This window comes from Hyaena hyaena, unplaced genomic scaffold (genome assembly GCF_003009895.1).
Source record: "Hyaena hyaena isolate Hyena2069 unplaced genomic scaffold, ASM300989v1 scaffold_144, whole genome shotgun sequence".
In the NCBI taxonomy this organism is placed as follows: Eukaryota; Metazoa; Chordata; class Mammalia; order Carnivora; family Hyaenidae; genus Hyaena; species Hyaena hyaena.
This window is the reverse complement of record NW_024080776.1, coordinates 2344900-2362237: the sequence shown is the minus strand read 5'-3', so window position 1 is coordinate 2362237 and position 17338 is coordinate 2344900. Positions and strand designations below refer to the sequence as shown.

Here is a 17338-nt window from a genome sequence, read left to right as displayed (position 1 = left end):
TGGGGACCTCTTCCTGCCTTCCCTGTGTGGTGGCCCTTTTTGACAAGCCTCAGGGGAGAGGGTGGGAGAGAGAGGCCAGAAACAGAATGTATGTCCTAGGCAGGAGGGCCGAGAAGAGCTTGGCTTAGATGTGCCGAGGCCCTGGAGCTGGACACACACCTACCACTGCACAGAGCAGCGCACATACAGTCACTTCTCCTCAAACACAGATCCACCTACACAAATCCACAGGGTAAGGGGACGCAGACACAACATACTGCCGAAGTTGAGACACATTTGTGTGTGTGCGTGCACACACGCACACATGCACACATACACACACACCTGCAATTCATTCATAGGAGAATATAACTAACTCCCAAACATGCTATACCTGTTAGGTTTAGGAACAAAGTAAAAATGCAAATAATCTTATGATGAGATAAAGAGTCTCTTCAGATCTGATGACGTCTCCAATGTAAATAGGTTGTAAATTCTGAACCTAGGGCCCTGGGGAAAGTTTGTGAAATGAACTGTGTTTGGTCTGAGAGCGCTCCTGACTACAGGAAGTGTCTGTGCCTGATACCTATTATCTTGCTCAGTGTCTCTGATTGTAAATTAATAAAGTGGAATCTCACTTGTGTGACTTGGTGTGTGTGCATCAGCTTTTTGGAGGCTGACTGTCCCCAGGAAACAAATAAAACCAGTTTCCTGACCAGATAACAGTGAGGAACAGACTCGGGGTGCAGACTGCTCCAGGCTGGGCTGCTTCAGAGTAGATGTCCCACTCAGGCTGGGGCAACACCTGTTCCCTGACAGCCAGTACCAACTGGTGGCTCTCACAAGGTAAGGAAACTTTCCACCAATTGCTAGGCATTGCTGCCCAGAGGCAGCCTGGAGCAAGGTGTTCTATATATAAGGACATGCATTACCTTAGGTCATCCTCTCCATTTCACAGGGGTGGAAACTGAGCTTCAGCAGACTCCTTTTGGCAAAGTCTCCTTTACCGGGTATTGGAACCCAGGTCTGTCTCCCCAGGGAAGGAGTAAGGGGCCCAGGCTGGTGTCTGCAGCCCCCTAACACAAGCAGCAGAGTAGGGCTGACCAAACCAGCGGTCAAAGGAGTGTCCCTGGAGGAAGGATTACCCCGAGACCTCCAGTTCTAAGGATTAGGACCCAGGTCTTACCCAGCTGTGCCCACAGTCCCTGGAGGCACCGCTCCAAAGGGAATGGAATTTGCTCTGATTTCTCCCTGGGGGCAACGCAGGCGCAGAAGACCAGGGGCCTAGAGGGCCAACTCCAGCCCCAGCCCCCCAAAGTGCCCCAGGCCTCCTGGCTTCATTCCAGCCTAGCCGAAGGGGGCGACGACATCTGCTTCTTCCAAGGGCCCCAGCTGGAGGGCAGCAAGGCAAGGGCGGAGAAGGGGGCTCCTTTGTGGAGCCCACTCCCAGGGGTTCCTGGGGATCAATCATCTGAAAGCTGGAGAGACTTGTAATTTTATTCCCTGGGAGGAGGAGCCTGAGAAGTCGGCCAGTGGGGTGGGGATGAAACGGGGGATGGGGGGGTGGGGAGAGCGGCCAGGGGAGCTGTTCAGGGAGGGGAGGGACTTGGCTAGGTCTCGCAAGCCTTCTCCACTCTCCAAACTTTCACCAAACTCTTGGCCCCCGCCTCTCCGAAACCAAAACACAACAAGCTCAGGAGGAGCCGCGAGCGGCGCGGCGGGGCGGGCGGACTCGCGGCGGCACTGAGCCTCGGGAGGCTGATGCAACTTTCCCTTTAAGAAAGCCACCTGGGCGCACCGCGGTGTGGACCCAGCACGCCTGGGCCGGGGGCTGCAGCATGGTAAGGGGGCTTGGGGAAGGGGGCGCTGCGGCCCGCGCCTCTGTCCATCCTGCCGTCGGTCTGGGTTTGGTATCTCCGTGGGGCTAAGCCCCAGGACCAGAGGGCGTGAGTGAGTGAGTGAGTGAGTGTGTGTGTGTATGTGTGTGATCGCGCTTGCACGCGGGCATCGGTGGGTAAGAGTGTGGGTGCACGCACGGGGTTGTCTGTCTCGCCGCAAAGATCGGGGGTAGGTGCGCGCGTCTGGGTGTCACCGCTGTCACCAAGGAGCTGAAGCAGGCGAGAACGGGGGGGGGGGGCGCGCTCCCGAAGGGGGGGGCACTGCGTGCCGACGCCGGCTTGGTCGGGGGCGGCGGGCGCAGAGCTGTGCGGGTAGCGCCGGCACCAGAACGTGTCACGGTCCGTCTGGGGCGCCAGTGGGTCTGCGCGCCGGGGGCCTTCGGCGGCCGGGAACCCGCGGGCTGGGTCTGCGCCCCGCGTGCCGGCTGCCGCTCCATCTCCTGGCACTGCTGGCCAGCCTGGCTGCCTATCTGGCTACTCCAGCCGGCCTGCCTTCCTATCTGCCCGCCCACCCACCGGCCAGGTTTGGGTTCCCGCGCGCCCGCGGGTCCCGGGAAGCCGCACCAGGGGGTCCCGACGCCCTCGGGATCTTTGTCAGCGGCTCCTGGCCACGGCTTTGGGAAGGCACTACGGCCGTGGAGTTATTTTGGGGCTGCTACTCCGGGGAAAATCTGCGCCCTCCCTACCCCAACGTTCATTCCGGGTGCGTGTGGGGCGGGCCCGGGCGGCCACAGGTGAGGGCAGGGGCCTAGTAGCCGGGGGCGCCCACCCCTAGCCGGCGCCCCGCACCCCGTAGCCACCGCGGGGCGGTAGAAGGCGGCGGGGACGGGGCGGGACCCGAGGGGGGCTAGCCAGGAGGGCCGGGAGGGGCCGGAGCCGGCCTGGGGGCGGGGCAAGGGGGCGGGGACCTCGGCGCCCCGGTACTTTTCCACCGCTGGGGCCGGGGGCGGGGCCGCCGCCTCCACACCAGCTGAGAGGCCCACACGTGGCGGCTGATGTAACACCGCCCCCCAACACCTCGCACCCCGATTAAATCGGACGCACCCGGCTTCGAGGAATCGGGGTGCTATGGAAGGTACCGCAGTTCCAAAAGCGACCGCGCCCCTGCCTGCCGGCCGGGGGCCTCCTAGCAGTCGGCCGGCTGCTTCTTAAAGGAGCCGCGCCCCCTTTCGGGCCTGCTCTCCGCAGACCACGCCCCCTCCCTGGTCACTCTTAAAGGAGCCGCGTCCACAGCTCTCTGACAGCTCCGGCACAAAGCCTTGGGTCTATTTGCTGAAACAAGCTTGATGCTGCTGCTGCTAGAAAATAAAGGTTGGGGTGGAGGGGGCGCGAGGAATCGAAAAGGAAAGAAGGACCTCAAGAGTCCAAAGTGAGAGAGCATCAGAAGGTTTGAGAATAGTGGGTGAGGGAACTGGCTCTGGGAAGGGACTAATGGGTGGCACTGAGCATGCCCAAGTATTTCCAAGGACCGCAGAGAAAACGCCCCCTTATTCGGCCTGCACTGCGACTGTCGCGTTACCTGATCAGTGCCCAGCCCTGGGGACACAGAAGAATCACACCTTTGCCCTGGAAGATCTCTCCAGCTTATGGGAAGCCAGATTTGGACACAGTAACCGTGTCTCAACACTACATGTGGCGAACGTGTTAATCAGATGTACACAGCGTGCTTTGGGAGTACAGTGAAAAGGGGACTGCAACTGGAGGAGGGAGGAAGGCTTCTTGAACATAACGCTATTGGGACAGGTTTTGAAGGTGGGTAGGATATATGCAGACGGAAATGGGGACAAGGATGCTGGAGGAAGACGAAATCGCGTGAACAGACATGGAGACTAGAACCTTTGGGAATACTGAACCAATGAACCAATGAACCACATGGCCGCAGGTGGCTGCAAGCAGCCGACCTGGGCTCCAGGCAAAGCTAGAAGCCCCCCCTGGCTCCTACAGCCCCATCCACTCCCTCCATCACAGTGAACAGAGGTTATACTTCCTCCTCTTCCTTCTCTTTCTCCTAAACTATGAGGTCCTTGAAGGCAGAGAAAGAGCCTGTAACCTTTCCATTCCCAGAGAGGATGTGCCGGCTGGGTCAGATGCACCCTTACAATTGATTGACAGCCCTATTTGAAGAGAAGGAAATACTGAGCAGAGACTGTAAAGATAACCAGGTCCTGTGACTGCCCTCTCACTGGCAACTCACACCCAGCTCACCCTCTGCCCACTCTAAACCTGCAGGGCCCCAGCACTCCTGTCCCTGGGCCTGGCACTGGCTTCTTCCTGTTGTGGCAGCAGAAACCAGAGACCCCCTCCTTGTCCCTCACCTCCTGTCCAAATTCATCATCAAGTCCTACCAATGTTACCTTCTGTATTTTCCCAGCTCTGTGCACCTCTCCCTACCCATCACCACTTTCTTGGTCCAAGCCCCCTCACTCCCGGCCTGACCTCCTCCTGACTGTCTTCTCTTCCACTAACCCCTCCCTCCAGTCCTTTCTCCACACTGTATCTAGGGTGATGTTTTCAAAATGCACATTCTACCAATTGCTCCTGCCAGGTGGAACTCTGCCTTAAAGACTTTGGTTACTGCCATTGCTCTTGGGATAAAAACCAAAATCCGGGCCCCAAAGGCCCTGACCCTGCTTATCTGTCCACCTTCATCTTTGGCCACTTTCTCCCTTGCTATCTGAGCCCCAGCTTCAGGGTCTTTGCACATATTTATTTCATTTGCTTGACTCTCTCTTCCTTTTCTCTTCCTCATGATTGTCACCTTGCTTAAATAAGTTCCTCTGGCTCTTAAACATCGCTTCTTCAGGAAAGCCCTCTGTGACTCTCAGCCGAGGCCAGATCCCCCTGCTGTAGACTCTCATAGAAGGATCTTTCTTTGTCACACCCTTTATCTCAGTGTGTGATTGTATTTGTGTCACAAGTTTCCCTTTTTCCCCCTAGCTTGTAAGATGCAGGAAGGCAGAGACTGATGAGTTCTTACTGCCCAGCACAGGTCGGGCCCAGAGCATGCCTGAAATAAATATTTGTGGAATAAATATATTGAATTGTGGCCAGCCTTAAACGCCTGCTAAACAATCTAGGCCATATCCTGTTGGCTGTGGAGAACGATGGGCGGGAATCAGGGCTTTAGGGCTTTGGGAAGATTAATGGACTGGAGGGGAGGAAAACGTGGAGGACTTGTAGATGAATCCAAAATTAAGCAGGGCCTTCAGAACTTACAAGGGAAGTATTACTAGCCCCATCTTCCAGACTGAGAAAACCGGGGCTCAGAGAAGTTTAAGTAACTCTCTGTTACTTAACAGTCACATACATGTGTGAGTGACAGAACCAGAATTCTAGCCCAGTTCTACCAGGTCCCAGAGCCCAAGCTTTTCATCACATGCTAAACTAACTACTTGCCAGTGATGGTCCAGAAGTAGCAAAGCTTTACACCCAATTCATTCATTCTCCTGGAGGCCAGTACCAAGCAGTCTTTTTGTCACCAGTCTGTAAACACTGTGAGCACAGGGACTGTATTTGTGGTCAGTGCTCAGGAATAACCTGATTGAGAACGTTCTGTAGCCTAAGTTTCTGGGCAGAGTGTCCTCAGTTTACTTACCTCACCAGGGGCTATAATAATTACCAACCCATGAGTTGGCTTTTAATTATGCCATCTGCCATTATTACTATCGTCGTTATTACTGTCATTATTATTCGTTGGCTGAAGAGGGACAGCTTTGGGGAAGTCAGATCTAGAGTTTCTGGCTTAGGGAGGCATGCGTGAGTGAAGAAGACAAGGGTATGATCTTCTAAGGGAACACACCCCTCCCCTTCTTCTCCTCACTGCTCCCAGAAGACCAAAGTCATGAGCGGGGACCTCTTTAGGAGGTCACTGAGAGGCAGAGAGGCCAGCCTCGGTGACTGACAAAAGGGAAATGGTTACAAGTCACAACTGCGCCTGCCCTTGCCTTGGGGAGACGGCTGTGGAGTACACTGAGTGGCCAGGGCGAGGTCCTAAGGAAGCCATTGGTTGATTTTCATAGGCAAGGAGTTTCTTTCTCATCTCTTCTGGCCTTCCAAAAGATTCCTGGGCCTGTAGGCGAGAGGTGGTCCTTGACAGGTGGCTGTGGGCCCAGAGGCTGAGCCCAGTCCCTCCTGGGACAGGCCCCATAGAGGTTGAACCTCCTTGTCCACCTGACCCAGGGTTTTCTTCCTATGATAGAGTTCTTGGAGGCCCCCTGAAGGTTGATTCCTCTCCTGAGGCCTGTCAAAAACTACCTCCTCTTCCATCTGTGTCTGACATGAAACCTGTGTACACCAGCACAGCCGTGTGGCCACTCCTTCCATTTGTCTGCTGCCTCCTGCAGCTCTTCACGTTGCCTCTCAGATGCTTTCTGCTAGATCTCTGGCTGACCTGGACCATCATCCAGTGCATCAGCCTTACCCGTTGCCCTTCAATTCAATTCAACCAAGACTTGCTGCAAGCCAATCCTGGGCTAGGTGCTGACACGGGAGGTAAATGAAACACAGACCCAACCCTCGGGCGAATTCAGACTCTTGGTTGACGGACATAAGCAAATAAGTCTAATATGAGTTGATAAGACACTAGTATAAATCTGCTTAAGAAAGAAAAGACATGAGCAAATAAGTCTAATACGAGTGATAAGGACCCTAGTATAAATCTGCTTAAAAAAAGAAAGGAAGAAGCACTTTGTTCACTCTGGTTGGGGAAAGTGCCAGGGAAGGCTACAGAGAGGAGGTGACATTTAAGCATGGATTTACAGTATTTTCCCGGGTGAGCAGGAGGGAAGATGTTGCAGAGGATAGCCTGAGCGAGGGCAGGGCCGTGTGCCTGCCCGCGGTGTGCTCGGTGTTTGCAGACCTTATGGTCTAGGTTGGTGACACAGCAGCATGCCCAGCCGCCCCGGAGCCCAAGCCGACTGACACCAGGAGGAGGGACTGTCCTGGCTGTCCGGCTGGGGTGAGGTTGGCCAGTGTGTGCTGATGCAAGCTGACTCCCCTTCAGGAGAAAGGTTGAAGTCATTCACACAGACGATGAAGGAATTGGACTCTGTCCCAGTTCTGTGTTCGTTTTTTTATCTTTTATAGAATTGGGCATCTGGAGAGTTAAAAATAGACCTTTGCCCATTGGGATGGGAAGCGTGGAGACCAAGGGATCCAGGGGAAGGGCTGGAAAAAGGGCTAGGAAAGAGCAGATCCAGGGTCATCCAGAAAGAAGCGAGGCGGGAAATGGCCTGGCAGAAGGTGGGCCACCCTGGGAGGGAAGCAAGGGCCTGCCAGCTGGTGGTCTGGGCCCTGCACTACCTGTCCTGGAGAGCCCTGACAGTCAGGCTTGTCCCTGGTCCTGCCCTCATCTTCCTGGGCCAGCTTCCCACCCTATTCTCTGCTCTCTCCACAGCTCTTGCGGTCTGTGGTCTGAAAGGTGCTGGAAGCAGAGCCTGTGAGTGGGGTCTAGGACTCCACAGCCCCCCAACCTGCTGCTGCCATGGTAGGAAAAGGTGCCAAAGGGATGCTGGTGAGTACAGGGACCAGACTGCAGGGAGGAGGGGGTGGGGGCGTCGTGAGCACCGCCTGCTCTGGGAACTTTTGCCAGCTGCTTGCCATGACTGGAGGGCCTAGGAGGCTTTTTGGGGCCCTGAGTCTGGCACCGCCAAGGCTCCTGAGTACTCGGGCTATCCCAGGCTCCAAGCAGGCAGCCCCTTACCCAACAGGTTAGATGGTGGTGTGGCTCTGAGCCTGTAGTAGGGCAGATTCTGCCACAGAGCCCACACAGGCATGGCAGGAGGCAGAAGCACACTCCCCGTCCTCATCACCAGAGATGCTCTGGAGAGGCTGCAGTCTGTCCCACTGGGAGGACAGTGGGACACCCAGGACTGTCACATGGTTGGCTCCCTAGCACCCCACCCCCACTCTGTGCTCTGCCTGCCTCAGGGGATGTCCTGTATGTCCTGAAGACAGGGTCTTCAGGCCCTGTCTGGCTTTTCTCTACTCCCCCAGTTCCTTCTCACTCTGAAAAGTAACATAGAACGTTTCATTTTGAATTCTCTTCTGAGGCCTCAGAAAATTTCCCTCTCCCCCTTGAGGCCATGCCTCCCTTCCTTTGCCTACTGCCTCAGAGCACAGGAGAGGAGGTAGTGAGATGCCATGAGAAGCAGAGGGCAAGAGCAGGGCCTGGTCAGGGCTGGAAGGAGGAAGACTCAGTAATGGATGGAGGAGGTTGGCACTGGAGTCAGGAACTGGGGAAAGGATGTGCGATCCTGTCCCAAGAGCAGCGGCTGGATTTTTCCTCTCAAGATCTTGCCTCAGGGACGGGCTAGACTGGGCAGCTGTCAGGGGAGGGAGCCAGTGACTGAGCACAGCCCCTTCCCTTGGCACTCTCTTGCCCACATCAATTCCTTCTGTTGCTTTTCTCATTCTGTTAAGAACTGATTGGCCTACCTTCTCTGCTTAGCTCCCTCCACCCCCTAAATAGGCTCTGTCTCTCACCAAAGATTTTTGGGACTCAGAGTACCTGGTCCAAAGGAATGGTTTGGGAGAGGGAGATGGGTGGTTTTTCTCCAGAGTAAGGACCCTCTATCTTGACCCGTTCTGAGCTTCCAGCATTCAGCCCCAAAGCCCTGCTCTGGCCTGGCTCCTACCTGGTTGGAATAACTCTGAATGAACCAAGCGTGTGAAGGTATTCCTGCACCAGCCTGAGCTCCGGGTGCTCAGAAATGGGCAGAGAGGGAAGTCTTAGGACCTGAACGCTTGCTAGAGGTGGATGCTGTGATATGACCAGAAACGGTCTCCCTTTCCCAGAGAAGTCTTGGAATTGCCACGGGCCCGTCGTACAGAGGACATGGGGTGTGGCTCTGCCCCATCCTTCATGGAGGCTCTGAGCCCCACAAAACCGAAGAAGCCCTCTGAGTATCCCCTGGCAGCTCTTCCTTCTCTGAAGTGACCCTGAAAGGACCGTGGCAGGCAGGCAGTGGGACCATGCGGGCCACATAAGGAACATGAATCACAAAGTCCCATGATCCCTGCCAGGAGCCTAGCTTCCCGGACTCTCTCGGCTCTGCCTGCCGCTCTGCCTGCCGCTCTGCCTGCCGCTCTGCCTGCCCGGCCCGCGCCTGTCTGAGGAAGGGAATGCTGCCTTGGGACGCTGTTCCCAGCCCCAGGATGTGCCTAAAGATAGCTGGGGCTTGGTTTCCTCCATGCCCTCTGCCCTTTGGCTTCTGCCCGCTACTGCTGCGTTTGAGGCCCATAACATCTGTCCCCTGGGCTCCACCCCCACCCCCACCCCCACAGTGGCTGCTAGAGATTCTGTTCCCACCTCTTTTTCAGTTCTGCTGATGACCTTGGGCTACTCTATTCTCGGGCCCCAGTTTGGAACCGAAACCACCTCCATTCAGTGCGCGTCTCTAGGATACAGGCTCTGAGGAGCGCCATCCCTCCTGGCTAACCTAGGCAGCTGAGCCAGGGCTTTGTTAGGTGCCTGTGGTCCCCTAAAGGCAAACAGCTAAGGACAGTCCCTTCAGACATGCCCTTCTGGATGCCATGGTATGGTAGAAGAGTGGGCCTTGAGGACTGCGCGTGTCAGCTGCTGAGACAGTCCCAGCCCTGTGACTTTTACTACCTGTGCCCTGGTATTCAGGGAGCGGGTAGCTAGCCCCTGCCATGGGGTTCTCACTTCTGTCTGCTTTGCCTCAGGTTTGGGTGTGAGGACACGGGTCCCCCTGCCTCTCTTTAGTGTCAGCAGATACCCCGTGTCACCCTTGGCGCCTCTGCCCCACTCTTCATGTGGCAGGTGCCCCGTGGAGAAGCAAGCCCCTCAGCAGCACGTGCCCGGGCCCACATGCCTGCTGCACGTGTCCCTCCCCCCACTCCCAGCCCAGATGGTCTCTGCCAGGCCAGCTCAGCTGCCTCCCTCACGCCTCAGCAGCTCCTAGGACAGGGCCAGGCGAGAACCCAGCTGGCCAGGGTGCCTCCAAGCCTGGGAGCAGCTGGGATGCTCGGAGGCACCGGGGGGTGGGTGGGGTGATACCTCCGTGGAGACCTAGTGCCTCTGTCCACGTGTGGGGTTGAGCTGCCCGAGGCTCAGAGGACAGGGGGCTGGAGGACAGGGGCCCAGGACAGGAGAGTCCTGCTGGATCAGCTTCAACCACATGGCCTCACACCAAGGTCACAAGCTGGCTGACTCAGTTCCCTCCCCTCTGCCCACTCCCCATTGGCACGAGTCTTGAGCAACAGAGGCCTTGCTGAGCCTCCGTGGCCTCTCCCCATGTCTTTGAACACACTGGTCACTTCTGCCATTGGGAAACCTTGTGATAAATAAAAGTAGAGTCACCTGGGCCAGGACCCTGGGTGCCTGAGCGTCTAAATCGTCCCAGAAGGCTTTGCAAGCACCTCTGGCCACCCAGGGCTGCCCCACCCTGGCCTGTTCTGTTATGCTTTGATATGAGGGTTTGTACACCTCTTATCCACACCAGTCACTGCAGGGCTAGGCGCACAGTGGGTGCTCACCCAGCCCAGGTTCTGGCATGTGGCAAGTGCTCAGCTAGTAGAGACTTGGCACACACTGGGCACTCCCTTAGTATAGAGCCTGTCACACACTGGGCACCATCTGTCACAGTGCCAGGCGCACAGTGGGTGCTCACCCATCTCAAGGCTGGGCACTCACTGGGCCTCGCCTGGCACGGAATTTGGCATACAAGGGATACTCATCTAGTGCGGGACAGCACACCACAGGGGCTCACTGGCGCCGGGCTGACACAGGGCCGGTGTCCTCTTCAAAGAGACCTGGCACACAGGGAGTGCTTTCCAAACACAGGTGCTGGGGTGCCATGGATGCTTCCCTACCACAGGTAGGGAAGGTATTCTCCTAGCTCGGGCACTAGCACATAGTAGTGGGCACTCTCCTTATATAAAGCCTAGCACAGAGGAGGGGCTCTCTTAGCTGGGACAATGACCCAGATGGTCACCAGTCTCTGAGCAATGACCCAGATGACCAACCAGGTGATTGGAGATGTGCAACTCTACCCTCCCAGTGAACTGGACAGTATCTAGATCCAGAGGAAAAGGCCCAACATTCCTCAGGCCTCCTCTCTGAACCTGAGACCCCACCCTCCCTTCCCTTCCATCTCCTGCCCCTCCCCAGCAGCTCTAGAGCCCTCCCCTGACTCAGTCCTAGCTCAGTGGGACCTTCCCCCTGGAGTCACAGGGCACAACAAAGCAACTGGATTCCTTGCCCCTCTGGAGGCATGCCCACTCTTATTAAGAAAAGTCAGAGGCGGGGGCTGGAGGAGTCGGCCTCCCAAAGTGGGCCTGGAGCAGCTGGATCCCACTAATGAGGCCTCATTACGGCCAGGGCCCAGCTGGGCTGCTGCCGCCTCCTGTCCCCATGGCCAGGGCCAGAGAAAGCTGTCCAGCCAGGGCTGCCTGTTCTGGGCAGCCTGCCCAGGCCAGGGCAGCCAGAGCCCAGAGCCCACCCTGGGTGGAAGTGAGCATTTGGGCATCATGGGTGACTGGGCCTTCCTGAAGCCAGTGGCCCAGCCAGGGCTTTGGCCCACAGTCTGCGCCCGCAGGAAGTCAGTGGAGCGTGTCTGGGGACCTGGCTGCCTGAGGCTGGCCCAGTGAGAGGCTGAGTCAGTGGGGTCTCAGGCCATTCTTAGGAGACTTGCTTGAGCTGAAGCTGGTCTCCATTCCCCTCACCAAAATGAGCATAATAATGTATCTACATCAAGGCATTTGCGGGGGTGGGGGGAGATTAAATGAATTATTATAGGACAGTGTTTAGGACAGTGTCTGGCTCATAGTAAGCACTTAATATGTGTTATCTATTACTATTATTACTAATTCTCACAAGATTTGACGATGGGTGGATACTATCCCTATTTCACAGATGAGGAAACTAAGATTAGATGTGTTAATGACTTGCCCAAGGCGGTATATGGTGAGAAACTGGCAGCGCTGGGGTTTGAACCTGGCCTGTCTGACTCTAAAGCCTGCGTCTTAAAAAAAAAAAAAAAAAAGCCATCCTGCCCCATTCACTTTGGGGTCACCACACTTCCCAAACTCACAGAAGAGCTAGCTATTCTTTACATTCAAATTCACGCATGCTTCCATTTGGTGGATGCTTGCTAAGATCCTTCCGTGTAGCAGACCCTCTGCCAGCCTATCAATTTCTGAAGAGTGGTGCACCTTCCGGGACCAGAATACTCATGCCCACCTTCCTGACCTCTGGTTTGTGGTATCTCAGCATCAGCTGGAGACTGGCTAGCGAGGGTGGCCCCAGAGAGGTGGGACTGGATGGGTCTGAGTACACCTCGCCCCAGTTGTGGTGACACCTGCTGGACTGTACCCAGCCCACACAGCACGTGCTCCCAGAGCAACATCTTAGGTTCTGGGCAGTGCAGTAAAATCTCCAAGGGTTCCATTGCGTGGCTTCGCCTTTGCCTGAACTCTGTGGTGACCACTCTCTTGGCTATCACCAACTTTCTCAAGACAGGTGAGAGTGCAGTTCCATAGGCCAGAGCTTTCTTGCATGGCCAGTCACATTCTCAACCATCTTGGCTGGTTGAGGGTCTCTAACTCTTGTGGGGGAACAGCTTTAGGGCCCAACAGCCCCCAGCCCATACCACTCTGTGAAGTCTAAGATGCTTTGGTAGTGCTTGTGGACGATGGCCCCCCTTCTTCCTGCCCTTCACCATGTCTAGTACCCAATGGCACCCAACCACCCTACCAGGAGCCCACCAAGTGCCAGGCCTGTGAGCTCAGAAGCATCTGGGCCCTAGGGCTCACTGTCTTCCGCGCTCGCTCTGCCTCACTCTGTGGTTGTGTGTATGTGAGTGTGTGTTTTGTTCCAATAACTTGCTGGGAACAAGGGGAAAACACAACAAACCCCACGCCTCACTCGAGCTCTGGAGCACCCGCGCCGGGCTGCATGGGGACTGGCCGGAGGGGGAGGGCCAGCGGAGGGGTAGGCAGAGCTTGGGGAGGAGATGAGGTGAAAGTAATTGACGCTGCCCAGCCGGCAGTGGGAGAGTCAGGGGATGCGTCAGTGTCGCCTGGAGCTGGCAGAGGTGTGAATGAGCAACGGAGACACGCACACTCCGCTCTAAGTGCTCATCCTGGGATGGCCTCGGCTCACGGACCTCTGGCCCCCTCCTCCCCAGAACAGGTCAGTCACTTTCCAGAAGCTTGAGCCCCCTCCCTGGAGCCAGGCGGTCTGGGAGGCTGGGCTGGGGGTGGGGAGAGGGGCTGAGTGGTCTGTGCCAGGGAGGGGCAGGCACAGCCAGCCAGCGAGACAGACACCAGCAAAAGTGACCCAGAAAGTTGCAACTGTGCAAAGGAGTGCAGGAAGAGTTAGCTATGTGGTGGGGGCATGGGGGAGGAGAGTGGGGGTGTGAGGGCTCCCCCAGCCCAAGGACCTGCTGAGAATCTGCTCTGTGTATCAAAGCTGCATTGTCCTAGCTCCCGGGGAGACGGGCCGGAGGTGCCCAGGAATTGTACTAATCAATACAGCCCCATTGTCCATGCCACGGCAGTTACTCCTATGGAGAGAGTGAGTGAGGGGGCAGGGGACGTGGTACATGAACTCAGCCGTGAGGGTGGGGGGAGAGGATGGGATGGGAATCTCAGCTGGGAGGCGAGAGACCCCAGAGAATGCTCACGGTGTCCACGGCAAGCACCCGGGTCGGGTGGGCATCAGTGTGGCCTCATCCCTAGAAGCTGAGATGGGCAAGAATGTCAGGGGCAATGGGGCTGATGGCAGCAAGGGTTTGGGGACAGGGAAAGCCATCCTCCCTGCCCTGTAGAACATCCTGACTTGACCTTCAGACGGCAAGAGAAGGAATGTCCTCTGGGGAGACATGGGTTGGGTTTGGGTGAAGCATTATGCAGGGCTGCCCTCAAACCTGAGAACTGCCAGTCACAAACCAAAGCTACTTCCCTGAGTGCCAGCCTGCTGCCAACTGACTGGGGTAGAGACTGCCCACAGCTGCTGCAGGGTGAGGCAGGGCTGCTGGGCTTCTGCAGGGCAAGAGCAGGGCCCATCCAGTGCTCCCCATCGCTGCTCCCCAGGGCCTGGAGCAAAGCCTGACGTGCCTGGGGGTGCATCTTCTGTCTGCTCTCCGCAATGTCGACAGGTCTCTCTCCACCCATGAGGGATCTGGACAAAACAGCACAGGGCATACCTTTGGCTCTCTCACCTGCTTGAAGGCTTGGACTCCCAACAGGTGCCCAGAGCTTGCTCTGAAGTTTGCCTTGAGGCAGGAGGCACAAACAGCCCCTGGATGCTGCTCGGGCCTCGGGTGGATTTTCCCATGGTCCTGCTTCTCCTCTTCTGGCCCCAGACTCTTTCCCATATCTGGATAAGCCAGGCCAGATGAAGGACAGAAGGCTCTGTCATTGCAGGGCGGGTGCTACCTAAGTGCCAGCCGAGCTCCTGGACAGATGGGAGATAACTTGGGGGAGCAAGAAGCTAGGGGGGCAAGGAGGTCGTGAGGCCTTCTAAGGCAGCCACGATTTACTGTAATCGCTATTCTGCCTGAATTTCCCTCTGGGGCTCAGAGAAAGTTGCCAGTGATCTGGATTTGGCTCAAGGTCATTCTGGGATGTGGGGTCTTGTCTGTCCTCCTCCATAAAGTTTGTCTTGGATGGGACTTCATCCCATGAGCAAACCCTGAGGCTGCAGAGTCCTGAACAAGAGGCCTGCTGGATCCCAGCGGGGCCCGCCCAGCCAGGGCAGCTCCAGGATTCTTTAGTGTCCACGGAGAGCAGAAGGAGGGAGCTCACAATTCACAAAAATATCCAGGGGATGCTGATCTGGGAGGGCGGGAGTCAAGAGCCAGAGGAGAGCCGTAGCCCAGGGTAGAAGTCTAGGCTCTCTCTGAGACTGCGTGTGAAGAAAGGAGGGGGTCCACCCAGTGGTGGTGGTTACCTCTGGGGAGGTGGGCTTTGCAGCTTCGTTTCGTCTCTGCTCTTTGCTGTAGGTTCCCATTGTTGGGGTGCTAAGCTTATAATGCTTTTATAATTATAAGAATAACAATAACATTTTAGAAAAAGTCATTTAGAAAGTTAGTGGGAACTGATGGAAGATATAAGAGAGAGTCAGAAATAGGAATATTCCAGGCAAGGCAGAATCCCAGAAATGAGTAGATCTACTGAGGTTGTCTAGTCTGTCCACTGATTTCACAGTTAAGGACACTGAGCTGCAGGGAGTGGAAATGACCTGCTGGGAGTTGCTGGGGGAGCAGGCTCTAGAATGCTGGGGCTCTCACTGCCCTGCACAGGGTCCTGCCCTCCCAAGTCCAAGACATAGAGAGGCGATCTGGATTCGGCTCTCATAGCTGAACACCCCTAATTCCAAGAGTTCATCTAGAGCAGAAATAAGCCAGGCACTGGGCTATGTAAAGGACTGATATAAGTGATTGCTTGGACTCGCTCACCCAGCTGGCCAGGCACAGGGGTGGGAGGTCACAAGTCCTTGTGCGGGAATGGACATTGCTGCCTTAAGGACTGCTCTGAAGGGGAAGGGGCATCTGAGGGTCTTATGTGCATGTGTCTCTGTATGGTGGACAACGTGGTCGATGGGCAGCCAGCTCACTGCACCCAGCCAGGGCGAGAAAGCTCCAAAGCCTGCATTCTGTCCAAGTTGGGGGGGGGGGGTTGGGCACAGGGTAGGGCTGTCCATATCCTAGAGACCACCGTCAAGCCCATGGCCACAGAGTCAGGGGTGAGGGTGGGGGCTATCCAGGGAGTCTGGGGAGGAAGCACCAGGCTGCTGTGGCTTAATTCACCACCGAGGTGTGAGCAGGGGAAGAAGGGAGAGCAGCGAGGGGCAGACAGTGAAAGATGGGTGATGGGCAGGAGAAGCCTGGAGCCCAGCCAGTCAGCAGGGCTAAGCTGGGTTAGGCAGACAGGCTGCCAGTCTGGGTGAAACTGTGAGCACAAAAGCGTTCTTTCGTGGGCACCTGCAGGCCGACGTCCACTGCAGGGACAGTTCTTATCAGGGACACAGGTGTCCACCCAGCAGATGGAGAAAATGAGAGGCTTAGGATAGGGAAGATTATGCAAGGAGAACAAAACCTAGGCAGCACTGGTAAAGCTCACCAGCCATGGGCCTCGCTGCCCAGGAAGGAAGCGGCAGAGAGTCCCCAGAGGGGAATGGAGAAAGGAACTGCAGCCCCCAGAAGCCTTGAAGAGCATTTTGGAGACCCTTCCCTCCAGGGGACTTGAAGAAAGGTAGGCTTGCTCCATCCTCCACAGAGAGCCAAGCCCTCACCAGCCAAGTCGCCTGAGCATAGCTCATGCTGGAATTGAAATCGTGGCCATGGGAAGGCTCCCACGGTGACCTCCCAGCCACAGCTCAGGGAGTCAGCCCCCCAGTGCGGAGATCCAGGGCTGGGGAGCGGGATCTGGTGCTTCTTCTTCTGGGCGCTTCTCACACTGCTTGCAGGGTACCACTGACCTCTAGCTCCTTCTGCACTGCAGACCCCTAGTGCTGCCGGGAACTTCCACCAGAACCCTCTCCCCACTCCCCGCCACTCCCTGTCCCAGGCTTCTGCCCCTGGCTCCTGTCTCCCCAAGTTGTGGGTTATGGCCAGCAGGGCTGAAGTGGTTCCCTCAAGGCCCAGTGGTATGCTGCTCATTAACTAAGCACTGCTGGCTCCTGAGGGCTCAGCCAAGTGGCTGCCTGTGGCACGTGCCTGGAGGCATCACCACCCTCCCTGTGCCCCTCGATGTCAGGGAAGAAGCAGACCCCAGAAACCCAAGTCTGGTCCCATGCACTTGGTTGAGGTGCTGGGGCCTGGAGAGAGGCCCCAGGCTTCAAGCCTTGGGGACCTCGGTCTCTGCAAGGGGTCTTGCCTTTGCCCTGCCCATGAAACCATCCTGGACCCTCGGGTGTCTCTTTTACAGCTGTAACCACAGCTTCATGACCCCACCCATGTCCTCTGCAGCTGCCACAGTCTCCCATTGTGCCCCTAAGTAAACAAGCTTTGGACAGAATAAAACTGTTATTGTAGGGTCAACATATAGGAGCCCTATTGGACCGGGATTTGTTTTGGAATGCGTAAACTGCCCCCATGCAGGCCTCACAGCCTCTGAAAACCTGCCCCCTGGACTGTGCAAAATTGCTAGACCTGTCCCAAAGAAGGCCCTAGGAGGTGATGGCCACCTTAGGCAAGATTACGTAGGGGCCGGTCTCAGAGGGCACACTCAGGCTGCGAGCCTCCCTCTCCCAGAGCCAGACTGGCCCTCAGGCCCCTTCATCAGGGAAGCCTTCCTGATTTCACCCCGCTGGCCCTTCACCTGGCCTCCTTCCATATTCCCGTGACTTGAGAACTTCCACTCTGTGGTCACCTTGCGGCTACGTATGAAAATCACATATTTGTTTATTTCGTTGATGGCTTGATTCCCCACTAGACTTTGAGCCCTGAGTGCATAAGAGTGTTTACTTCACTGCTGGATTCCCGATGCCTGCC

At 56.4% G+C, this 17338-nt stretch overlaps 1 protein-coding gene across 5 annotated transcripts in view; it reads left to right on the top strand.

Annotated features, from left to right (window-relative positions):
• The first annotated feature begins 1772 nt into the window (after positions 1-1772).
• Positions 1773-17338, top strand: part of SLC6A9 (solute carrier family 6 member 9) — a 31579-nt gene continuing 16013 nt past the window's right edge. For 3 of the 5 annotated variants that reach the window (XM_039238704.1, XM_039238699.1, XM_039238703.1), the window contains exon 1: positions 12903-13032. In XM_039238704.1, the coding sequence (XP_039094635.1) occupies positions 12988-13032 (45 nt within the window). In that variant the 5' untranslated portion in view covers positions 12903-12987. Of the gene's footprint in view, positions 1821-7272; positions 7390-12902; positions 13033-17338 lie in introns of those variants that run through there. The other 2 variants (XM_039238702.1, XM_039238700.1) reach the window with 1 other exon arrangement.